The sequence below is a fragment of the Dipodomys ordii genome, unplaced genomic scaffold, assembly GCF_000151885.1.
Source record: "Dipodomys ordii isolate 6190 unplaced genomic scaffold, Dord_2.0 Scaffold158, whole genome shotgun sequence".
In the NCBI taxonomy this organism is placed as follows: Eukaryota; Metazoa; Chordata; class Mammalia; order Rodentia; family Heteromyidae; genus Dipodomys; species Dipodomys ordii.
The window spans coordinates 2,366,570-2,392,653 of NW_012267374.1; the positions used below are offsets into that span (position 1 = coordinate 2,366,570).

At 38.5% G+C, this 26,084-nt stretch overlaps 2 protein-coding genes across 3 annotated transcripts in view; one reads left to right on the forward strand and one right to left on the reverse strand.

The window, feature by feature from the left end:
- The window catches only part of Orc3 (origin recognition complex, subunit 3), a 48,848-nt gene extending 44,055 nt beyond the window's left edge, over positions 1–4,793 (forward strand). Inside the window, exons 17-20 of the mRNA XM_013032848.1 lie at positions 665–806; positions 2,478–2,594; positions 3,426–3,505; positions 4,388–4,793. Coding sequence (XP_012888302.1) covers positions 665–806; positions 2,478–2,594; positions 3,426–3,505; positions 4,388–4,493 — 445 coding nt within the window. The 3' untranslated portion in view covers positions 4,494–4,793. The remainder of the gene's footprint in view (positions 1–664; positions 807–2,477; positions 2,595–3,425; positions 3,506–4,387) is intronic.
- A 6,922-nt stretch (positions 4,794–11,715) lies between these two features.
- Akirin2 (akirin 2) overlaps positions 11,716–26,084 on the reverse strand; it is a 21,278-nt gene continuing 6,909 nt past the window's right edge. The window contains exons 2-5 of one of the 2 annotated variants that reach the window (XM_013032880.1): positions 18,463–18,606; positions 15,324–15,473; positions 12,652–12,723; positions 11,716–12,398 (exon numbers count right to left, since the gene is read on the reverse strand). In XM_013032880.1, coding sequence (XP_012888334.1) covers positions 12,388–12,398; positions 12,652–12,723; positions 15,324–15,473; positions 18,463–18,568 — 339 coding nt within the window. In that variant the 5' untranslated portion in view covers positions 18,569–18,606 and the 3' untranslated portion in view covers positions 11,716–12,387. Of the gene's footprint in view, positions 12,399–12,651; positions 12,724–15,323; positions 15,474–18,462; positions 18,922–26,084 lie in introns of those variants that run through there. The other variant, XM_013032879.1, reaches the window with a different exon arrangement.

The window sequence follows — 26,084 nt, forward strand, 5'->3', positions numbered from 1 at the left end:
GATCACAGTGTTAATGGTTTAATTATCAGCCCAGGCAGAAAAGTTAATGAGGCTTTTATCTCCAATAAACTCCTCTAAAAGCCAAAAATGAAGCTGTGGCTCAAGTGGTAGAACACTAGCTTTGAGCAAAAGAAGCTCAGGGACAGTGCCCAGGCCTTGAGTTCAAGCCCTGCTCCCGGTTCAGAAAAAAAGTACAGACATTATTAAAAATATGTAGATGAGGGGCTGGGAAGGTGGCTCATTGGTAGAGCACTTGCCATGCATGCATGAGGCCCTGGGTTCAATTCCTCCGCACCACATAAGCCAATAGAAAAAAGCCGGAAGTGGTGCTATGGCTCAAGTGGTAGAGGGCTAGCCGTGAGCTGAAGAGCTGAGGGACAGCGCCCAGGCCCAGAGTTCAGGCCCCACCACTCGATCCCCCCCCAAAAAAATAGGTAGATAGATAGATAGGGAGAACCCTCCAAAAAATAGATAGATAGATGAGATAAGATGAGATGTAGTTCTGAATGAAATACTAGATCTAATATTTGAATTTTGTTTTATTTGGCTCTTGTTCGTTTTGCCTTCTCAGTAGATTGTTCAGTTGATAAAACTTACATTGGAAGTGTGTGTGTGTGTGTCCGTGTGTCTGTGTCTGTATCTAAAAGCTAACTGGCTATTTCAGAGAATACCTTCTGCCTCCTGAGACCCAGCCTCTCCACGAGGTGGTGTACTTCAGCGCAGCCCACACCCTTCGGGAGCATCTGAATGCCTCTCCCAGAATCGCCCTCCACACAGCACTCAACAACCCCTACTACTATCTAAAGGTAAGGAGGGATTTGGTTCTCAACTGAAGCTCACTCCTTGTGCTTTATCGTCACAAAACACTCTTGTTTGCAGTTCTGGTTTAATGAGCAAAGACTGGAGGTAGGAGCTGTATCTTTCATATCTTTTTAAGACCTCTTTTCAATTTAGAGGGATTTTCTAACTCAATGAAAACCACCAATCAGTGGTGATGCTGCATATTTTTGACCATATCATGAACTGTCTTCCTTTCCTATGATACAGCCAGATCCTAGGCACAGGGCTGAGGATATAATGCTACTTGATCTTGTGATAGGACTGAGGAAATAATGCTACTTGAGCTTGTGAAAAAAGGAAATGTCTCCTGAAGAGATTGTTATTTAATATAAATTATAACCACATATATTAAGTAATTTGGAAATAGTTTAAGTCCCTAGAGTAATTCTGCAAACATTACTTAAAAGTGACTCACTGACCCTGGCACCACTGGCTCACATCTGTAATCCTGGCTACTCAGACATAAGCCAGCCTAGGCAGAAAAGCCTCTAGACTCTTACCTCCAACTAACCCCCAAAAAAGCCAGAAGTGGAGCTGTGGCTCAAGTGGTAGAAAATTAGCTTTGAGCTATTAAAAAAAAAAAAGCTCAGGACAGCGCCTAGGTCCTGAATCCAAGCACCAGGACCAGCACCAAACAGTGTTTGACAAGAAGTATACTCCTTACTCATGTAACTCTATACAATAAAATGAAATTTAAAAAAATATGACCCACGGAAGCCTGTGAGGTGTCCTCACACGCTAGCTTCCCATTGCAGAATGCACAGCATGCTATCTACTGCAGGACAACACTGAGCGGTAGGAAAACACAAATCTGGTTTTCAGTGAGGGGTGGTAGGAAACTTGCATGTTAAGGAATAATAAAACAAGTTACTTTTTTTTTTCCCCCATGGGTCTTGAACTCTGGACCTGGGCACTGTCCCTGAGCTCTTCAGCTCAAGGCTAGTGCTCTACCACTTGAGCCACTTCCAGTTTTCTGGTGGTTAATTGAAGATAAGAGTCTCACAGACTTTCTTGCCTGGGCTGGCTTTGAACTGAGACCCTCAGATCTCAGCCTCCTGAGTAGCTAGGATTATAGGTGTAAGTCGCTGAAGCCAGGCTTCAATTACTTCTAATATATAAGGTACAGATTAAAACTCACACAATCTTAGTAGTGGCATCACAGAAAATAAAAACAGATGTGGTTTCAGTGGGGAAGATATGTAGCTTGGGCAGCTTGTATATATGATTGTGTTCTGAGTAAGAACTATGGATTTTAAATATTGTAGGTTGAAAAGATACTGGTGGCTTCTACAGTGCTTAAGATTTACAATGTTGATAGAATAGTCTTCGAGATAACTTATACCTCTACTAGTTAAAGGATTCCCTAAATTAGATATCACAACTAGAAATGTATGGGGTTTCAGAAAATAATTTATGATTAAAATGAAAAATATGCTTGTCTTCTGTCCTGGGAATATTTTTCCAGTGACTAGGAGCTAGAGAGATATGACCAAGACCTAAAGCTTAATAAGAGCTTTAAATTTCTAATGAGTCCATTGACTAAAGAAACCAGATTACTAGTTTACTAGAGATATTAGGAAGGGTTGACTAATGCCTCATTTTTCTTAATCATCACTTTAGCTTACCATTTTTTTTAGAATGAAGCCCTAAAGAGTGAAGAAGGCTGCATTCCAAATACCGCCCCTGACATCTGCATAGCATACAAACTGCACCTGGAGTGTAGCAGGCTAATCAACCTTGTGGACTGGTCAGAGGTATGTCAGGAAGAAAAGAGCAAACTCTGGATTTGGCTATCTTACCCATGGCAACTTCCCTGGAATATTTTCTTTTATTTGGAAAGCATAAACTGCCTCATTCTTCAGAAGCTCAGCAATCCTCACTCCCAGTCTGCTCTCTGATCCTGCATTCCTCAACCAAGCCAATTCTGCATTCAGGCCAGATCAAAATAAATATGTGATCTGTTAGCATTAAGGAAAACTAAACAATTTAGGTCTGTTTTGTGGTACTCCACAAAGTAAGTATGTTATTGGCTAGCATTTTTTTTCTTTGCATAAAAGAAAAAAATTGAAAGGACTACAAAAGATTAACAGTCAAGAAGTGCAAGAGTAAGCTTGAGAGTGATGGACAACTGTCATTATTCTTTATAATATTTTTTTCCTCAGAATAGAATTACAGAGATCTGAGCTCTGCAGAAAGTCTCGTCTTCTCACCATTAAAAATATTCCCCAATTACCTGCTTCTAAGAAAAATAGGCCAATTTTTCTGGGGTAAAGGAAATTGAAGGTAGAAGATACAGGGTTTTCTTGGCCTTTTAATTTTGATTCTCTTTGTTTCTTCGGTTCTCTAAATACTTTGTGGTTTTCTGAAACAAGATTATTCAGGAGCCATTGTGTTATCTTTTAATGTATAACTTGCTTTGAAATGATTATCAGTTTTAAGGAGGTGACATTTCATATAATGAAAAAAAATATACCAGCTACCAGCAGTATTAGATATAGCTTATTATGGAAACATCAGAGAGTATAGTAAAAGATATTTGGTGACTTTAGATATTTCTGTTTTCCTCTGTCTTGTGTACTCAAAAGGCTTTTGCAACAGTTGTGACAGCTGCTGAGCAAATGGATGGGAATGCTACCACCTCAGAAGAAAGAAACGAAATTATCCAGTATCCTTTAAAGAAATCAGGTCTAGAGTATTCAAATTGAGGATGAGAAGTTAACTGTGGGGGAGGGGCAAGGGTGGGCATGGATAGCTCAGTAGCAAGCACCAACAAGTATAATGAAAACAAAAGTACAGTTTTTGTTCTTGGTTTTTTAAGTGTCTATAGTTTCTTGGACTGGAAAATGTAGCTCAGTAGTAGAGTACTGCTTTGCATGCACAAGGCTTAGCACCAGAAGGGAAAAAAAGTTTTGTTATTTCTGTAGATTTGTACTAGCCTTTGTAAAGATGTTAACTTTTTTTTTCTCCTCTTCAGACCTGGGGCTTGAACTCAGGGCCTGGGCACTGTCCCTGAGCTTTTTTGCGTAAGGACAACAGTCTGCCACTGAACCACAGCTTCAGTTTTTTGCTGGTTAATTAGAGATTAGTCTCACTGTCTTTCATGCCCTGGATAGCTTCGAATCATAATCCTCAGATCTCAGCCACTTGAGTAGCTAGGATTATAGGCATGAGTCATTAGCACCTAGATAAGAAGTTAACTTTTTAGCATTAACCATGCCATTTGAGAAAAACTTAAATTTCTAAGTATTCTGAATTTAATGAGACTGTACCAGAAGTAGTCATTTCTCTACTTTTCTAATGTTTGTTTCAAAGTGAGGGAGGGCAGTTTTTATATTCTTCTAAAATTTAGACTCTGGGTAAGTGTTCAGGAAGCACTTTTCCATTTGTATATTACTGACAGTATGTTCTAATTGCATTTAATGTTTTCCGTTAAGGGTTATTTATGCTAATTTGAGGAGTATATAATTCAACTACTACTTCTTTAACATTGAAATTTTAACCTCTGTCAAAATTTAACATGGTCAGTTTCCTTACCTAGAGTCTCCAGTGCTCGGTTTATTAGAGCTGTTTCTGAACTAGAACTTTTAGGCTTCATCAGACCTACAAAACAAAAGACTGACCATGTGGCAAGGCTAACATGGGGCGGCTGCTAAGGAACGATGAGTGACCCAAGTATCCCATTTAACTTAAGGGCAAAGGGAGGCCATTCATATAAGTCACCAAAGGAGACTCCTGGTGAGGAGAGACATGTGTGACCACCACAATGTGCACTGCTAACCCCAAACAGATGGTTATTACAACATCTTTGATGTACTTTAGAATACAACAAATAGCATACTTAAAATATAACTAAAACTTTCGTTCTTGTACTTTTCACAGTCTTTAATAAGTTATGGGTGGGTCAGTCTTGACAGTACAGTGTAAATTAATAAATATATTGAACCAGGAATCTAGAATATGTGTGACTGGTAGTCATATTCTAGCCTTGTCCCTGGTTTTTGTGCAATGGCCTTCCTCACTTGAGTACATTTTATATGAATGAATGTCTTACAGGTTTGTTTCTTCTAGTGGTTGACTACAAAAGTTCAAAAACTGCCTCTGACTTCCTGTGTCCTTTAGTCTTATAACTTAACAAGATTCAGGCTGTTTAGCTTTACCCTTAAACACTCAACTTTTGGATAAGTGCTCGTTAAGTCTTAAAGCCAGTAAGGCCTTTACAAATCACATCCTAAACATGTAAAAATTAGGTAAGGAAATTAAGACTTCAGTGACATGTGGAGCTCTTCCATGGCAAGAACTCATCAAGACATAATGAGACTACAATACCTAAAGCTCATTATTTAATGTTGTATCCCAGAGAGCATTGTGGGACTTTATTCAATAACATATGAAAAGCACTATGCAAATGGATGCTGTAGGGGCAGTACATGTCCACACCAAAAAAACTGGTAGTGGGAGGCAAGGGGCAGGCACACACACCATTTAATTTGAAGGTAATTTCAATGAATAACTAACTTTATTCAAGAGAAGAGAGTAAAGAGAGGGAGAGGGGGCTGGGAAGGTGGCTCAGTGGTAGAGCGCTTGCCTTGCATGCATGAGGCTCTGGGTTTGATTCCTCAGCACCACATAAGCAAAAAGAAAAGAAGCCGGGAGTGGCGCTGTGGCTCAAGTGGTAGAGCGCTAGCCTTGAGCTGAAGAGCTGAGGGACAGCGCCCAGGCCCAGAGTTCAGTCCCCATGACCGGATCCCCACAATTGAAGAATCAAGTGCAAGCAGACCCTATAGAGCTCTGGGTAGTCTTGTTAACCAGAATAGCATCATCTAAGTTAGGGTAAGTGTTTCACGTAATTCACCTAAACAAAAAATGCCAGAACTTATTCAGTCAGCAGAATTTAAACACACACATGCTCGGGGGACTGTCAACTTGAAATTTAGTTTATGATATGCACAGAAAATTATGACCCTGGGCTGGGAAGGTGGCTCAGTGGTAGAGTGCTTGCCTTGCATGCATGAGGCCCTGGGTTTGAATCCTCAGCACCACATAAGCAGAAAAGGCCAGAAGTGGCACTGTGGCTCAAGTGATAGAGCGCTAGCCTTGAGCTCAAGAGCTGAGGGACAGTGCCCAGACCCAGAGTTCAAGCCCCACGACTGACAAAAAACAACAAAAAACTATGACCCTTAAAAAGTAACTAAGACAAATACAGGCTTTGATACCTTCTAGCAAAAGGCTGAGCCTGTCATCCTAAAGTCTTATTTATTATTTGTTCTGGGGATTGAACTCAGGACCTCTCACTCTCACTTGGCTTTTTCACTCAAGACTAGTGTTCTGCCACTTGAGACACTGCACCACTTCCGGCTTTTTCTGAGCAATTTATTGGAGATAAGAGTCTCATGGACTTTTTCTGCCCAGGCTGGCTTCGAACAGCCATCCTTAGATCTCAGCCTCCTGAGTAGCTAGGTTTACAGACATGAGTCACTGACACCCAACTCATGTTTCAGTATGTTAGTAAAGGTTGTATAGATTATTTCAAGGCTTTTCTACCTATTGTTTAATTATGTGAGGAGTCAACCATGGGAAAGGTTTTCCAATACTGATGAGGACATCATCACCATGGAAAACTTGGTTTTCTCTGGTATTCAAATGACACTAATGAGTACCATATAAAATTTTTTAAAAACCATTAAAATCAACAATACAAAGCAAGATACTTTTAGTACTAAGCACAGAAGTGAGTCTCTCACTAAAAGCTACTGATTCGTCTTTTACGAGTAGGTGAGAGCAGCACTTGGAAACCATCCAAGATCCTTGCCTTCATCTCACTCAAGCAGAAGAGGTAATTATGGAAGAAACAGAGTAAGAACAAAAGTGATGTAAGAATTAAACATGAAAGTGAGCCCGTCCCCCATAGCCCAAGTGAGGAGACTCCGTCTTGGTTTCCAGTACTTATATCCTTTTTTTGAAAAAGGGCCTAGAACCCAGTCTGGGGCTATAGTCTCCTGGGAGCTGAGGGAACAAAAACATGAGATTTTAGGGGGTGGAGACCCTTTCCAGCTGGGAGTCAACCCTTAGAAGAGAATCTGGTAGAAGGGAGAAGAATGAATTTCTCATATTCTTCCTCTGGCCCCTTGGCCCCTCTCCTCTCTTCCCCCAGGCTTCCTTTCCTAGTTCTGCCTTTGTAGGCCTTCCCGTCTGCCCTTTGTCTACTTCTCCTTATGCCCCTGGGAAGCAGTTCTTGCTTAGAAGAATATTGAGTGATTTTCTGGGGTTCCTTTTAATTACAAACAAATCTATAATTAAGGACAACTCAAACTCAGCAAATTTCTGAACATTCCAGCTTGCTTTTTCTTATCTGTCCTTTTGTTTATGCGTATGATGCAGGCATTGGTAGATACCTCTTGTCATTCCCAACGATGTGTTTCTGCATCATGCATGGGGTGGTCTTTTTGATACTGTAAATTCAGTTCACTGATGTAGCTAAATAGTGAAAAAGGTTTTTGGAGAAAAGGAAACGGATTTTGCCAGACAAATTTTAAAGAGTTACAGTCCTACCTGTTAGGTTTTTAAAAAGAGGTAACCGATTAAGAACTGCACCAGGCACACACGTGGTATTCAGGTAAGGGGTAGGTTTATTCAGTAGACCTGCTGGGACCAGGCAAGGTTGGCATTCCACGTGGCTGGGAAAGGCCTGGGAATGAGAGAGAGTTGGGAAGAGAGGAAAGAGAGAGAAAAGAGCCAGAAAAGAGCAGAGAGAGGGGTAAGAACAGTAGCACTCACGTGGTATTCAGGTAAGGGGTAGACCTGCTGGGACCAGGCAAGGTTTGCACTCCACGTGGCTGGGAAAGAGAGCAAGAAAAGAACAGAGAGAGCAAGAAAAGAGCAGCAAGAGAGTGAGTGAGAGCAGAAAAGAAGAGCAAGAGCAAGCGAGAGAGTGAGAGCAGAAAAGAAGAGCCAGAGAACGTCCGGGCCTGGGCTAGGCCTTATCTAGGGTATGGGCGGGGAAAGGTGTGGCCACATCAAATTCGGATGTGACCTCAGCGGATGCAGATGTGACCTCTTCCAGGTGTCCCAGTTGCCTAGGTAACGCAGGTACTGGGTGGAGACTTTGCTGCGAGGAGGGTGGAGTCTGCTGGCCATCCAGGAGCGGACCTTACACTACCACTATCTCAAAAAACAAAAAAGGTACTTTGAGGCAGGGAGTCTTTAAAGGACAGCCCAGCAGAATAGGCTTTGGGATGTTTGGGGCATGGTGGATGTGGGTTTGCCTATGTGCTGGACACATGCTGGATTGTGATAGTTTGAACCAAGGGCTGCAAGGCAGGCATTGTGTTGTCTGAGCCACAGCACCAGCCAGCTGGCACTGGTTATTTTCAAAGAAAGGTCTCACTTTGTGCCATCTTGTGTCATGAACCTACTTGTGCTTCCCCCACAGCTGAAATAACAGGTGTGTACTACCACACTCAGACTTTTTTTGGTTAGGCTAGCCTCAAACTATGATCTGATCTCTGCTTCCAAGCAGCTAAGATTACAGGCTTGAGCCACCACTCCTACCTTGCAAACATTTGTTCTTTTGGAGATCCTGGGATTTGAACTCAGGGCCTCCTGCTTGTCCAACTTGAGCTATGACAAACAGCCCAGCTTTTTGCTTGTTATTTTGGAGACAGGTCTTGTGGACTTTTCTTCCTGGGTTGCCTTTGAACCTCCAGATCTGTCTTCTGAATAGCTAAGTTTAGGTTTACTGGAGGAGCCCTAGCATCTGGCTGCAAAAGACATTGTTTCCTCAAAAGGAGAAGTCCAAGGAACAGGAATTTAAAACTTGCATAAGTGAAAGCAGGCTGGTAAAAATGAGTCAGTTGAGTTAAAACTACCAGTTGTGAGCATATTTTGTTGTCTATTCCATGTTGACTTAGGAGATTTAATGAATTTGGAGTTCAGATGCAAAGTAGGTTTAAAAAGCTGTTCGCTCCCTAAATCCACTTTCAATGCAATATAATCATAATTCTTTAAGTTTTCCTTGTAACTTTCATTTTTCTACATGGTCCATATTGAGTTCATTAACCAATTTCCCTAAATTCTGATTGAGAAAAATTAGCACTCATTGGCTTTCCCAATTATATATATGCCTTTCTTCCTATACATTTTACGTTTTGAGGTTCCTGCAATAATTCTGTGAAATTTGTGTTTTTAGATTCTGCCATGATTACTCCCATTAATTACAAGTATTAAATACATTAAATGCTAAAACTAACCATGAAACTCCATAGTGGCAGCGAACGGCCTACAGCAGGAAGTATTCTGGCTACAACAGGAACTGTAGAAGTGATCAACATGTAATCAGAGCTACTCAGGATGTGAGATCTGAGGATCACTGTTCAAAGCCAGCCTTGGCAGGAAAGTGTGGAACTCATCTCCAGTTTACCACCAGGAAACCAGTAGTTCATGGCTCAAAGTAGCAGAGCACTAATCTTGAATGAAAAAGCTCAGGTAAACAGTCATTGTGGCTGGCACAAGGATCTTATTTGGACATATATGAGGTTAAAAAAAAAGTTAAATGATTGGTCTTAAATTTTAGGTGAACCCATACTTTTTTTGGGGGGGGTGGTCATGGGGCTTGAACTCTGCATCTGGGGCGCTGACTCTCAGCTCTTCAGCTCAAGGTCAGCACTCTACCACTTGAGCCACAGAGCTACTTCCTGTGTTCCGGTGGTTAACTGTAGATAAGAGTCTTGTGGACTTTCCTGATTGGCTGGCTTTGAATAGCAATCCACATATCTCAGCCTCCTGAGTAGCTAGGATTACAGTCATGAGCCACCAGTGTCCACCTCATACATTTTTATTAGCTTGAGGTACTTGTTAGCTTTAAAAAACAAAAAAATCAAGGATTTGCCACGTTAGGCTAAGTTTCCCCCCAAGTCCATGTTGACATTGTCTCCAGGGTAGTGTTTTTGAAAGGTGGTAGATAGAACCTTTAGGAGGTACAGCCTACATAGAGGTTCTTAGGTCATTTGAGCCGTGCTGGCAAGTCTTGTGTCCCTCTTCTGCTTTCTGGCTGATGAGAGAAACTTGCTCCAGCATGCATCCATGATGTATTACCATGCCACAGACCCAAAGCAGTCATGATTGATGGACTGAACCTCCAAAACTACAGGACCTTTTAGGTTAATTCTTACAAGTGTTTTGTTGTTGCGATGGGAAGCTAATACAGAGTAAGTGGGGGAAACGAGGCAAAAATAAGGATTTGTATTCGGATATAATTTTGAGATGTCTTGTCATCCAAGGGGAGATGTCATCCAGACATACTAGATGAGATCTTTAAAAAAACAAACTAGGCATTTAAGTAATTAAGGAGCCTAAGTTCAGTCTCTAAATGGGGCCAGCAGCAAGAGGTTGGTACCTCAGAAGCAGCAGCTAACACATAGATTTTCTTAATATTGTAAAATTCCTTGGTGACTTTGCAAATAAATGGACTAAAGACAAAACCAAAAGGAGTCACTTACAGAATAACCAAGCATCTAAACACTAATCCTAGAAAAGCCATGCCACGTTTTCATGCGGACATCAGAGCAAAACCTCTATCGACAAATTTAACCAGAAAACTGAAAGTTTAGACTTAGCTCTTAATTTATAATCTGTTCAAAGGCAGAAATCATATAACCAGGATAAAACAAAATAAATATTCAAGACAATAGACCTGATCTTGAAGGAGGGGTGGGGAAAATGCTGGTACCGCACACAGGAAAATGTGAATATGGATCTGATGTTAGAGAAATAATAGTATTGGAGTTATATAAAAGTTTACTTAAGACAATGTCAAAGTGGACTTTCTTTGGGATTTTCTTTTGTGTCACTGAGCAGTTGCTTTTTCCTGTACTTAGGTTCACATTCTTCCTCTGTTCTAAAACTTTGACATCTAACCTTGACAATCATAGTATGTTTTATTTTCCCGAAGGGGCAGATAACATAAACAAGTTTACTATTCCTGGAAGAACGTTCTAAGTTAACATATTAAAAATTAAATTATTTAAAATTACATAAAACAAATACAGTAAAAATAAGTGGATCATTAAAACTGTTCTTTTCAGCTTTTTTGTGAAATTTTCCCTAATAAAGCAAATTGACATGCTGAAGGCTATTTAGGGAACATGGTTGCCACTGGGAGGAAGGGGGGCGATGGTACAACTGAAATCTAATAACTAAGGCAAGATACTGGTAAGCTTTTAACCCTCAGCACATAAGTCGTTCCCCACCACCCTGCCTACCCCAATCAATGATCTGGCCCAAAGTGCTAGTACTGTTGACAGACTGACAATCTCTTATCCAACTACCTCTAAAAGCAGATTTTTCTACCCTGTGTGGTAACCAATATTCTCAAATACTAATAGACTGAAAAACAGCCTGGGCAAGATGTGCAAAGACTGTGCTACCTTTGGGCTTGTTCTCAACAATGAAATAATTGCCAGTCACCAAGAAAACATACTTTCACTAATTGGGTCAAGTATAAATGTACACATCCCAGCACATTTAGAATTGGAGTAATGAGTGGAAATATATTAGAATTCAATAGAAGCCACTGAAACACCTCCCTCCTTCAGAAAGCTATGTAGCTGTGTTTGGAAACTATGCGTGGAAAGTGAGTTACACTTGCCCAATCATGCTTTCACCTAGTAAGTCCATTTGGAGTGAGAACTAGATTCATTCTATCTACTGACATCTTTGATATAAAGATTCTAACTATGCAGTAAATGATAGAAGAAATTGCAAATTTCATTGTAAATCCTACCAAACAATGAGTTAGTTCACTGATTGCTAGAAACGCTTACATTTAAAACACTGGCTTTATTCAAATACTACCCTCTGTACATTTAAAAAAGACTCAGAACAGAAGTAAATGTTTTATTCTTCCAACTAAATTCCAGTACTACAAGGGCAGTAAAACAATGATACACTTGGGGGTAAGGGGAGGAGATGCAGCAATAAACATTTGTTTAAAAGACTGATAGAATAAATAAAACTACCAAAAAAAATCATATAAACCCATTTTGAAACCCCAGAAAGTCCTGGAATACAGAAATGCCCTCCTTCACAATTTCATAGGAAGCACTGTAGGCTATTTGCTTAATATATTGTCTTCAGATTACATTCTAAATTATTAATAACTGGTTACAGCTTGGTTGTAGTGCACAATTAAAATCACACTAACTTCATCTCAAGTGCCATTCTACAGTTTTATTTACACAACCAGTGAAGGGCATGTTCTAGAATACCAGCTTTAATCCTTTTCAAACACATTACTATAAGAAGCCAATTGTAATGATACAGCAAAATGAGGCCACTGGTATTAATACAGGTAGCAAAGGTCCACATCCAGGTGGTACTGACATCAGGGAAATTTCCAAAACCAGTTGCTGCTGCCTAAGAGTGGTTGCCACTGACGAAAGCTTGAAGAAACCTGTATTCACAGGGGTATATTGCCATTGCTGCATGTCATAATCAGGACCTCCTGCAACAACCAACAAGGAACAAGGCAGCCCACAATTGCAGTGGCGTGATTCATGACACATCTAGAGGAGAAAAGGAAATCAGTGCAAAGAACAGGTCAAAATCCAAACTTCTCTACAGCAAAACTCAAAACCCACCAGGTTTTGCAGTACTGTCCCTAGCTACTTAACTACAAAGATGCCTTGCTTATGCTGCTTACTTCCTCCAGGCTTTTTCTTCCATGACTGTTAAATTCTCTTCTTGTATTTGAAAATATTTCTCCTTAAAGCTACCCTGATTTGCAGAGTACAATTAATTCAAAAGCCAAATACTTACAACTAGCAGGCTGTTCCCCGTATCGTCGCATTATCTGATCGTGCGTAAACTTCACAAATGCATCATATTGTTCTACAAATAAAAGTACATGTCAGCCACATCACTTGCAAAATACCTTCTCTAATAGAGTTGAGCCAGATACACTAAAAATGTAAGGTATATAATGAAATAATTCTAAGCAGGTACCTTAACCATTCCAGTAACCCTGGTAATATGCAAAATGAGTTTTTAGTCAGGATCAGAGACAGTCAATCAACAGAATGGACTTATGATCTAGAGATCTAAGTGGTTTTTAATGGAAAAATACTTTGCCTTAAAATCCCAAAGAAATGTCTATATCCTGAGCTATCTGCAGAGCTCAGTATTGATCTTCATCTAAGTTTCAGTCCAAATCACATAATTTGTATACATGCTGGGTGGCATTTATTTACTAAGGATGAAAAACACAAGGCTTGCAATACAAAGGTTAATCTTTAGCAAGGCACCAGTGGCAAGGCACCTGTAATCCTAGTTACACAAGTGACTCAGATCTGAGGATCCAGGTTCAAAGCCAGCCTGTGAAGGAACGTTTATAAAACTCATCTCCAATTAACCACCAAAAAGCTGGAAGTGGATCTGTGGTTCAGGTGGTAGTGTTAGCAATAAATAGACTGGGGGGAAAAAAGTATCTATGTACTCTGAAAGTTTATTATAAGTAATCTAGGAATGCCAACTTATTCAAGTGCAACAGTCAGAAACTAAATACCTATAATCTTAGCAGATGTTACAAAAAAACATGTAAGGAAGCAAATTCTCTTACCTACATTAACACCTTGTTTTAAATTGTTAAGAATCAAAAACCGCTAGGCACAGTCTTTCATAGCTGTAATCCCAGCTACTAAGAGGCTGAGACCTAGAAGACTACAGTTCGTTGCCAACCCAAGAATAAAGCCTGTGAAAGTCCTCCTCAACCAAACTAGTTGGGCAGGGCACGGTGCACCTGTCATCCCAGCTTAGGTGAAAAGCATATAGGAGGAAACTCAGGGATTAGGGCATGGGGCTGGGCAAAAAGGAAGACTCAATCGGTGCAAAAGAAGGGCTAGAGACATGAGTCAGTAAAAGAACACCTGCCTGGAAAAGTTCAAGCCCTAGTGCCACCTAAAGTGAACAAACAAGAATTAAAAAGCTTATAAAATGACCATATAAAATAATATCTATTGAAATGAACTCCAGGAAATGGGAACAAAACGTTCCTTTTTGCAGTTTTTGTTTTTTAATCTGTCTTTTGGAGGGCAAAAGTGGGGTATAGAAATGGAAAGCCAAAAGGGTAAACAAATACAGCAGTGGTACTCATTAAACACTGTTAAAAAATGAATTCTACAACTTATAGGTGGGGAGGGGAGGGAATAACTGAGGAAAAGGGGTGATACTGTCCAAAAAGAAATGTACTAGCTAGACACAGTAGCTCATGCCTGTAATCCTAGCTACTCAGGAGGCTGAGATCTATAGATCACAGTTCAAAGCCAGCCAGGGGAAGCAAAGTCCATGAGACTCTTTATCCCCAATTAACCACCAGAAAACCATAAGCAGTGCTGTGGCTCAAGTGGTAGAGCACTCACCTTGAGCTGCACTTAGGGTCAGCACCCAGGCCAAGAATTCAAGCCCCTTGACCAACCAAAAACAAAAAAGTACTCTTTACCTGACTTCTGTCACCCCTCTGTACATTATAAGAAAAAAGTGTTGGGACTGGGAACGTGGCTCAGTGGTCGAGCGCTTGCCTTGCATGCATGAGAACCTGGGTTCAATTCCTCAGCACCATATAAGCAAAAAGAAAAAAGCCAGAAGTGGCGCTGTTGTGGCTCAAGTGGTAGAGTGCTAGCCTTGGGCTGAAGAGCTGAGGGACAGTGCCCAGGCCCAGAGTTCAGGCCCTACTACCGGACCAAAAAAAGAAAAGAAAAAAGTGTTGTTTTTTAAAAGCTTACAATAGTTTTATACAATGTCTTATTAAAGGAGGGGGCATCCTGATCCAAATAGCATACATAATTTTACTTACTATACTTAAATTGTAATTTTTAATAAATTCCACAGCTTAATACTCTAAAATGACATACACAGTGACAACAAAGGTATTTCAGATGTCTTCAGTGATGGCAAGGTTATCATGAAAGCCTAAAAACCTACAACTCAGCTGAAATAAACAGCTGAAGTTAATTTTTAGCTAAGGATTATTTACATGAAAAGTCAAATTTCATAATACTGCTATGATCTTACATGAATAACTCTATTCCTAATGTTACTTTTTTCCTAATGTTACTGAGATGAGGTCTGAGGTTAAAGAAAGTTGAAGCTGGGCACCTGTGAATCATGCCTATCATCCTGGCTACTCAGGAGGTTGAGATCTAAGGACCACAGTTCTAAGCTAGCCTGAACAGGAAAGTCTGTGAGACTCTTACCTCCAATTAATCACAGAAAAGGCTGGAAGTGGCACTGTGTCTCAAGTGGTAGAGTAACTGCCTGAGCAAAAAAAAGGAGCTCAGGGACAAGGCCCAGGCACAAGAGTTCAAGTCCCATGACTGGCAAAAAAAATTGATTTTATTAAGCTGAACTCCTCCTCCAATAAGAAACGTGGGAATAATGCTTTAATAAATAATGTATTTCTTAAACTGGGTGTTTGGGACACTAAAATCTCTTACCTGCAAGTTTTGTGTTCAGTATTTCTTCATACTCTTCTCGAACTTTCTCTTCACGTTCTTTCAACAAACGTTCACAGATCATACCAACCTGCCGTAGAGTAAATAAGGGCTGTTCTTTTTTTAATGGTGAAGATGCTGCAGATGAAGTCCCTGTGTATAACATGAACAAAAACAACACCTCATTTAGAACCATGCTATAAATCATTGTCTAAATAAAAGAGGTTCATTTGGATCTTTTCAATGTTAATATAAAATCATTTTCAACATTTCAATTTTTAGTCACAAGATTAACCAGGAGTCCTAAAACAAGTATAGTAAAAATTCTATCAGCCTATGGCTCTGGAACATAGTAAGAAGTACTTAAGTTTATAGGGGGAAAATCTGAAGAGGAGTCCCATTACAAAACAGTTGTGTCTATTCTAGCATACTCTTACTATAAAGTTTTAGTGACTAGTTTGCAAGCTTTTCTAGAAAAAAAAAGAAAAGGAACTTTTTTGGTATAAACATTTTATTTAGAACCAGAATAACAAATGATTAGGCTATAAAAATACACTGTTACCTAAAAGCCATACAGAAAATGTCTTACTTCCCAAAAAACTAGTAATTATTTCACTATAATACCTCCCTCATTTCTCCAACCTCTTAATTTTAAAGGGTTTCTTTTCAGAAAAAGTTATTTCTCACTGTTAGATTAAAAAGAAGCCAAGCACTGGTAGCTCATGCCCATAATCCTACCTACTCAGGGACATAAAATCAGAAAAATGCAGTTCAAATCCAGCAGGAGCAGAAAAATGCAAGACTCTGCAATTAACTGGCAAAAAAAAAGCAAGGAGTCAAGTGATAGAGTGCCAGCCATGAGCAAGCCAATAAAGTCTTAAGTCAGTGTAAAGTCTGAGACCACCTCAGTTTTTGGGGAGGAGGAATGGGCACACCCTTTGAAAAAGACACTCAAAAGAATACTCTGGAATCTAGATACCTACTCTTTGCTAAAGAAGCATAATTAATTAATTTTTTTTTTTTTGGGTCCAGTCGTGGGGCCTGAACTCTGGGCCTGGGCACTGTCCCTCAGCTCTTCAGCTCAAGGCTAGCGCTGTACCATTTGAGCCACAGCGCCACTTCTGGCTTTTTTCTTTTTGCTTATGTGGTGCTGAGGAATCAAACCCAGGGCCTCATGCATGCAAGACAAGCGCTCTACCACTGAGCCACCTTCCCAGCCCATAAAGAAGCATAATTAATTCTGAGTTTTAAACAGTGAACACAATTTCCACTAAGGTAATGTAAACTCACCTAGAAAGTAAGTGCTAAGTACTAAGCACTTACTCAAAATGATATACTCCAAACTATAGCAGAATTATAATGTCAGCACACTAAATATCCAAGAGCAAATCTGTACCAATTAGCAATGTGACCTGAGTATGTATCTACTTGAAATTTAGCAATATTACTAATATTACTATTAAAATTATTTTCATGTATACTGCTAGATATTTTTAAAGATATTTATTTTGTAGCAACAATTTTTAAGATATTAAATACAAGTCTATTAAAAGCTTTATGGAGAACAGAATGCTAAGTATATTTAAAAGCTACTTCATGAGCAACAATTCAGAGAAAAGTTTATTTCTTTGATCTCAATGGAGGGAAACAACTGATCATTGTTTATTTTTTGCTTATTTGAATTCTGTATTTTGTAAAAATACATTTTGACAATAAAGACCTAATATTCAACACTTAAAATTTTAATTCAAAATCCTTAAAGACTGCTAGTGTTAATAGCAACCTAGTATTTATCAGATAGTAAGATATTTCAGACAGTCCCATCAACTTCCAAAAACACAATTCCCAGCTTCTTGAGAACATCTGCCACTAATCTTTTTGAGCACTTAGGATTATGATGGCCATCCTTACAATATTGCTGTAAGGACCTTATACACAGAAGCATACACTCATTTGCTATTAACTTCTTTTTGGTGTTTTGGGCTATATATATATGCTGCAGTTACTACCTCTTACTCTTCTCTGTACTAGCTCCTTTATAATCTACATAGCTGGGCACAGTTAACTACTCATTAGAACTGCGTCTGTTAAAAGAATAAAGTGTAGCAGCTTTGTTAAGTTTGCCAGTTAACTGATCTTCAAAGAAATAAACTTACATTAAAAAGATGATGACTGGGCTGGGAAGGTGGCTCAGTGGTAGAGCACTTGCCTTGCATGTATGAGGCCCTGGGTTTGATTCCTCAGCACCACATAAGCAAAAAGAAAAAAGCCGGAAGTGGTGCTATGGCTCAAGTGGTAGAGCGTTAGCCTTGAGCTGAAGAGCTGAGGGACAGCACCCAGGCCCAGAGTTCAGGCCCCACAACCGGACCCCCCCCCCAAAAAAAAGGTAAAAAGACGATGACTTTAATTTCCTACAAATATAGTCAACCTCCCTTTGGCATGTTTTACCTACTCTCATTCCCCAAACTGATAGGAATAGTACAGTAGTTTCGAACAAGTTCATATTCCCTGATCTAATTAATGGCTTTTGAATTTTTTTGTTTTCATTCTGCCAAGTTTTCCTATCCTTGCTAAAGGGAAAGAAATACTACCACAAGACAAACCATATTTGTTATGGACATGTCTAAAGGAGACACTCTTGATGGCTCATTTTTAGTTAATGTTTCAGCTTTCTTATTCAAACGGTATTTCCTGCCTTAAATAGCTTTTTTGAAAAGGTAGGTAAGATTGGATACAAAATCTAAAGATTCACTTTTAGAAATCTAGCCCAATAAGGCAGGTAGTAGGTGTTAAGTATGTATACAGATAATTCTATAAATTCTGTAATACCAGAATTTCTGATTATGAGTAATTACAGGAAATAAAATGGCATCAGTAAACAAGGTATAACTATTCCCAATGAAAGAAGCAAAATCTCATATTGAATGGAGGCTACAAATTATAGTCTTTACACAGTGTCTACTGATTGTCTTTGGTTAGTGGGAATCCAATTAATGACTATTTTGTCCTATTTTTAAGGTATCATACATATATACATATATATAGGGGCTTTGTTTTGTTTTTAATTTTTAATAATAGGAGTTTAAGTGAGTGAAGGTATTTGAATTACACTTGTCCCATACTGTTCTCATTACTTTATTACCTGGTGAAGCTGGTCCATTGAGGAGAAATACATTTGGCTGTGCATCAGAACTACAACCTGGATCTGTCTGCTGGAAACTAGTTTCTAAATGTCTTCTCTTCTGCATACGTTTATACTCTTGTTTTATGTTGTACAGAATTTGTTCTAAAAGAAAAAGAAGTTTAAAATTTAGCAAAGTAAAAACTTTCACATCACCAGTTATTTAGAAGAACCAATATATCCAAAATCATTCCTTCAAATAACATACTAAAACTGACAGTTTATAAGGAATTCTTTTCAGCACAAATGAGGGCAACTCAATCATCTGGGATTCAATTACCCAACAATGACTAGTGTTGAGCAGAGATTAGCAAAAATTTAAGCCTTTTACTCAAAGGCCAGGGAGTCTGAACCAAAACATAAATTTTACTCAGATTCTTAGTTACAATATATATTCATCACATACAAATCTACCAAACAGGTATTTCAAAGTCCATAAATACTTAGAAAAAAAGGATACCAGTAAGAAGTGACTATAGGTCCACCGAATGACAAAGTATTAAGTAAGGCTCTAGAGTTTAATACTAATGGCCATGACTAAATAATAATCCAGGATTAACAGAAAAGCATTCTGAATCTTGAGGGAGAAATTCACAGGAAGTTAATTAGTACATAACAGGTCCTCTCAATAAGACAGAACAACTAGACCGCAGCAATTATCTTTAACCACAACCACTAAAACACCATATCCTTTAAGCCACTATGATTCACTTTGAAAAGATTTCTAAGTCAGAACAGCTACCATTTACTCTCTCTAGAGAAGGCCTGTTGGAGGTGTCCACTCTCCTTTTAGGCTTTCTGACTACCAGTCCCATGCTCTCAAATTGTAAAAGTAGATCCCGAGCCTAATCTAAAGCAAAACCAAACAAAAACAAAAAAGCAGCAATAGGTAATAAAAAGCAATTTACAAATTTAGTATAGTGAGTAATGATGCTTTAAGAACTAAAAAGTTGAAGCAAAAAAAGTATATATATGGTAATAAGCCTTTTAAAAACACTGGTAGGTTTTGCATATCTAAACCTTCACTTGCGTCTTTTCTTATTTTAATTTCCTTGGGGGAATTTTAGAATTCTCAAAGGACTTAACTCCTTCCTTGAAATATTTTAAATATTGCCAACATTGTAAGTGCTGCCAGTTTCATTACTGTAACAGGAGTAAGTTCCAACAGATCAATATGGTCAAGAGCTGGGCTTCAGTGGTTAGCTGCTGGGTAGCTGAGATGTTAGGATCTTAGTTTGGAGCCCTCTGGGTAGACAATTTCTAGTTAACAATAAAAAAAAGCAGGAAATGGATGTGTGGCTCAAGTAAGTGGCAGAGCATCACAAGTCTTGGGTAAAAAACTAAGCAAGAGAATAAAGTCCTCAATTTAAGTCCCAGTACCAAAAAAAAAAAAAAGGTAAAAATATCTATTTTAATTTTGTTATGTTAACAAAACGTGTGTGTGTGTGTGTGTGTGTGTGTGTGTGTGTGTGTATGAATGTGGGTAAAATATAAGAATTATGGGGCTGGGAGGTGGCTCAGTGATAGAGTGCTTGCTTTGCATGCATGAGGCCCTGGGTTCAATTCCTCAGCACCACATAAACAGAAAAAGCTGGAAGTGGCGCTGTGGCTCAAGTGGTGGAGCGCTAGCCTTGATCTGAAGAGCTGAGGGACAGCACCCAGGCCCAGAGTTCAGGCCCCACGACCAGACCCCCCTTCCCCGCCCCCCCCAAAAAGAATTGTTTTGCAATGATTAACTTCAGGAGGACTATGTCAGCTTTAGCTACATTTAATATTTTTTAGAACCTTAATAGCTTAATATGGGTTATAGTTATTTTCCGTTTATGTATAATTCTTTACTTTTTAGTTCATTATTTTAAAACAAACTTACCATTGTGAAATAAAAGTACTGTTTTGGCAGTAATTTATCTTGATATAAATGGATTTAATATTTACAGGTGTGAAATAAAACTTGCAACAAATCTTGTATCAATCAGTACAAGAGCAAATTCATTTTAAAATCTGTAACAGTATCCCATCCCACAAGATTTTAAAGTTTGTTATTTTCTTTTTTCTTCGGTTGTGGGGCTTGAACTCTGAGCCTGGACACTATCCTCCAGCTCTTCAACTCAAGGCAAGCACTCTACCACTTGAGCTACAGCACCACTTCCAGTTTTCTGGTGTTTTATTGGAGGTAAGAGCCTCATGGAGTTTCCTGCCCCGGCTAGCTTTGAACCGTGATCCTCAGATCTCAGCTTCCTGAGTAGCTACGATTACAGGTGTGAGCCGCGAGCCCCCAGCTAAGTTTATGTTATTTTCTACAGCAAGGTTCATTCACCAATTTGCTATTTAAAACTACCAAAATCCTTACTTTAAAATGCCACTCAATCACAGTAAAACTTATTCACAACCAGACTAGGATATACTAGCTCAGAGTAACTTGACATCTGCCTTTTGCTGACCTAAAATATTTAACTTCTTGTTCAGATTTTTTGCTTCCTGCCTCACCAAAATCAATGGAAGCACAATTAAAATAGCAAGCTTGTAAAAAACCTATGATTAAGACAGTTAACACTTTTTAAAATTTACCTTTGTAAAACTCTATACTATCTAATACTTAGACAATACTAACAAAAGAATTCGAAAATATAATAGAGTTCAGACAAGTGAATGCATATGTACAGTCTTGGAAATATAACTTTTGTTACTCCAAAGTCTCCCCCATGCTACTCAGCAGTTAATTCCACCCTATCTCAACTCCATACACATACCTCCGTTTGTGACACATTCCTACTATTACTATAGTTGGCTCTCTGTATCTTTCAGTGCTGAATCTACAGATTCAACTATGAACAAGAATATTTTAACTGAATATGACTGAGTTTTTCATGTATGCTGCATCTACCAGTAAAATTCCCTCCTTTTATTGACTAGTATTATTCATTGCGTTAGACAATTCATTTATTTATCTATCCTATGATTAATATGCAAATATTAGTCTTTGGAAAGACATGTTTTCATTTCTCTTGGATAATACCTAAAAGTGGGATCAGATTCCATTAATCACAAGTGACTGTGTGTTGGTGTGTTGTTGTTTCTGGAGCTGGTCCTAGGGCCTGAACAAAGGTTCAACAAAGCTCAGGATGCTTTCCCTGAGCTTTTTTGCTCAAGACTAGTCTTTTATCATTTAAGCCATAGCTCCACATCCAGCTTTTTTTTGGTACTTAACTGGAGATTAGAGTCTCAGTTTCCTGTATGGGCTGGCTTAAACTGTGATCCTCAGATCTCAGCCTCTGAGTACCTAGGATTATAGGCATGAACCATTAGCGCCCAGCTTACTGACTTTACTTTCTAACAAAGTGCCAAACTTTGTTCCAGAATGATTTTGCCACTTGTCATTTCAACTAGCATAACTGCATGAGAATTCCAGCTGTTCCACACCATTGCCAACACATGATACTGTCAGTTAAAGAGCTGGAGAATTCTGAATTGCCTGTACTGCTTTTCACATTTAATATGATGCAACCAGCTCATCTAAATCACACTGTGCCCTCAAATGTTCAGTACCAGTAACATGTGACCAACACCATGCAGTAAATGGTCCAATTTAACTTGGCCAAGATGGCAGTACATATCACCAGCAGCAAACTACAAGGGTCAAGCCTCAATTTATTTCAGTTCATGGGTATAAACAGTTTATAATCCCAATATTTGATACTCCACAAAAGAGAAAATAGACCATGTGTCCAACATAAACTACCATGTCAGCTGTATATAGGCCTTCTATATATATTAATTTATTCAGTTCATTGTAAGCGAGTTAGAGTTAACCACCTCTCCACAGATTAGCAAATACATTTATATTTCAAGTACTTTATTTCAAGAATAGCTATTTGATAGTGTTGCCAACACAATTTATAGTCCATTAAAGAAGAATAAAACTCAAATAAAGCTTCATGTGCATTATGAGTTGCCTATTCTAGTTTTAACTATGTTCATCATTACACTTGCAAAGCACTTATATGCCTGTCAAGCGAAATCACAAATAGATGTATAAACCTTTTGTAAAATCCTAAAATCTGCATCACTCTTTTACCATTCAATACTAAGGGAAAGTAAGAACAAATTCTGACTCACAGCATTTTTCACTCTCAGATCTAGTAAATGCCATTAAGAATGCTAATAAAAATTTTCCTCTTAGTAGGTCAGAAATACCAGTAAAGCCAGGCACCTGTGGCTCACGCCTGTAATCCTAGCTACTCAGGAGGCTGAGATCTGAGGGTCGTGGTTCAAAGCCAGCTGGGGCAGGAAAGTCCGTGAGACTCTTACCTCCAATAAACCACTAGAAAACCAGAAGTGGCCCTATGGCTCAAGTGGTAGAGCGCTCACCTTGAGCTGAAGAGTGTAGGAACAATGCCCAAGCAGGGAGTTCAAGCCCCACGACAGACCGAAAAAAAAAGAAAAATACTAAGTCAGAACTTACTCTTGCTGAGTGCTGGTGATTCACACCTGTAATCTTAGATACTCAGGAGGCTGAGATCTGAGGACTGTGGTTCAAAGTCAGCCAGAACAGGCAAGTCTGTGAGACTTGTTATCTCCAATAAACTACTAAAAAAAAGCTGAAGTGGAACTGGGACTCAAGTGGCAGCCTTGAGCAAAAAAGCTCAGGAACAGGAACTCACAACTAAGTTCAAGCCCCAGGCCTGGCACAAAAAAAAAAAAAAAAAGGAAGATTCAGTTATGGGATCAAGATAACAGGAATTGGTGAGAGAAATAACTTCAAAACAGCATCAAGCTGCGTCTGAGAATAAGGGGAAGACTGAAACTAGAAGCAACCAAAAGTGTGTTTAAAGGAGAATCACAAACAGAGGATATGAAGTTAGAGATTATGTCAAAGTATACTGAGTCTATAAATCCTGAAACCGACATGTGAAATTGATTTTTTTGCCCCAAATCCATAGTTACAATTTTCCTACTGCCATTATTAGATGAATCACTAGGGTTCAACAGCTTTAAAGCTTATGTATATGATACTCTCTTATATCTCTTTACATTCCATCTATTTCAGTATGGAATAAATTATCTTTGAAAAAAAACAAAGTGAAAGTGCATTTAGACAGAAAACAGGATTTTTTAAATCATGGAAGATCACCATTTCTAGACAGAAACACAAATGACATAAAAAAAAAAACCTGCACACAATTAAGTACAAAAAACCGGCAGCAACCACTGAGAGCAAAAACTAAGAAAGTGTTCCAAACAGAGTAACAGAACACATCTGGAACTATGAACTACACACTAGATGACACCTTGTCTACTTTATGAATTAGAACTCACAATTAGGGACTTCTCCCATCTTCATAACCATCTATTTTTCCAGGATCATGTTTACAAACCAAAACAGTTCTTATGTTCTCCATGAAGAACCCCTGGGAACAAAGTACTTAGGTTGCCAAAAGCTATTTGATTAAAAAGAATGGACTAATGCCTTTAAATTCACTGTTATATAGCAAACCTGAAACTGTAAGAAATTATAACACCAATCAACATAAAGCTATGTTAACTCTTATCTGGGTTAACATGAATCTTAATTAAGCACAATTTAGTTGTACATAATTATATACTTTTTAAATGTATCTACAGTAACTTAAAATAACTGGATTTTAAGTTTACAATACATAATACTTGTTGAATCTAAGAGATATTGATTTACATACCACCAGCAGGAGAAAAAAAGCAATAATGATACAAAGTCAACTATATTATTTTACCACTAATGTTTGAAATAAAGGACTCCACTTGTTAAAACCCTGCAGATAAGCATACATTTTACAAAATGCACAATGAGTTTCATTCCTGTAAAGAGTTTAACAATTCTCAAAACATAGGTGGATTCTCCCTCCACAGCATCACAGCTCCAGTTATTATTATTATTATGAGGATATGTAAACCTTGTTGCTTTTGTTGTGAAGCTCTATACTACAGGTATCTTTCTCAAGTAGTTCACAAGCTAGAAAATTTCTTTTTAAAACAGTAAATTGGGAAGAACAAGGGGAATGGAATCATCCAAAATACAAAAACTAAAATGTGCATACTACAGAAAATATATCATTCCATTTGGTTTAGAATTCCCTTCCCTTCCTATTCCTACCAATTCATGTCGTGAATGACTGAACTGACTGAGCCATTCATAAATAAAGCCATGAATTCACCACCAAAGCACCAAAGTTTATAAATTTACTTGCAGAGTTTTAACAAGTTGAGGCATGTATTTCACACAAATTATCACTGACTACAGAACAACAGTGAGACATTTTGACCTTGAAATGACTACAGCTTTTTATCTTATTTTAGAAAGACAAATGAGTAACTCTTACAGGCAAAATGTTACATAATGCAAATTGAGAACCTGAGTCTTTGCAGAGACTGAGAACAGACTTCTCGTGAGGACTGTACCACACAATCAAGCTGGAGTACAAACCTATTTTCCTATCATAATTTATTAGCATCTGAAAAAAAATCTAGCCCTCCAACTAGAGCACACTTCAAAAACAGAATTTGCAAACTGATGATTCAGAAGGCCAAACGGAACTCTGTGTGGTAAAACCAGTATGAATGTGTGGCCAACAGTTAAAAGGTATTGATTCCTGAGCATGTACAGCAGCAGTATGCTTGGAGCCATAATGTTGAGGCTCTATATACACAACTGGAGATCTTTTTTAAAATGTAGATCCAGAGAGTTGGTTCTTTTTTTCTCATGAGAGGATGCTGTTAAGTCTCTAGCAAAGCCAGAATTCACTAGTTTCAATTCTAACTTTCATTACATCAAACTATGGACCCTTAGACTTTCTGGCCCCTGCTTAAAATAACTCCTTTAAGGGGGTATTTTTTAAATTGTGTATGTATTAATGGACATACAAGAAACTAAAGAGGAAAGGAAGGAATGAGAATAAAAGCTTTAAAAACTGGGGAATTAATGTTTGAAAATACCTAAGCAGATCTAAATTCATTTTCCTACCACTACCTAAATGGCTTTTATAATTCTAAATTAGCAAACCCCTTTCATAGGAAAAAATCTGCAAATTCATTAAATGATTCTACTACTCTGAGAGGTTCATTATAGAATAAACTATACTGCTTCTTTCATCTCTCCAAAACATATCTTCTTTAAAAAAGAATGTTCATGTTCATCATCATGTGACTTATGAAGAAACATGTATTTACTCTTCTATCCTGACTACTATTAAAAGGAGTTGATAGGTTTACTTCTCTCACAAGAAGGTACTGATTAGAAGCCTACAGACATCTTTTGCTAATCACATGTATTTTTTTAAGTTAGTTATATGGTCAATATAACACACACACACACACACACACACAGACACACACACACAAGCGCACGCGCGCGCGAGGCAGAGGGCCTTGGAACAGCTAACATCAAAAGGTCCAAATCCTCATGGCTGAAACTAAAAGGAATAGTCTAAACTAAAGATAAAAATTAGTGCCATCGGGCTGGGAAGGTGGCTCAGTGGTAGAGCACTTGCCTTGCATGCATGAGGCCCTGGGTTCGATTCCTCAGCACCACATAAGCAAAAAAAAAAAAA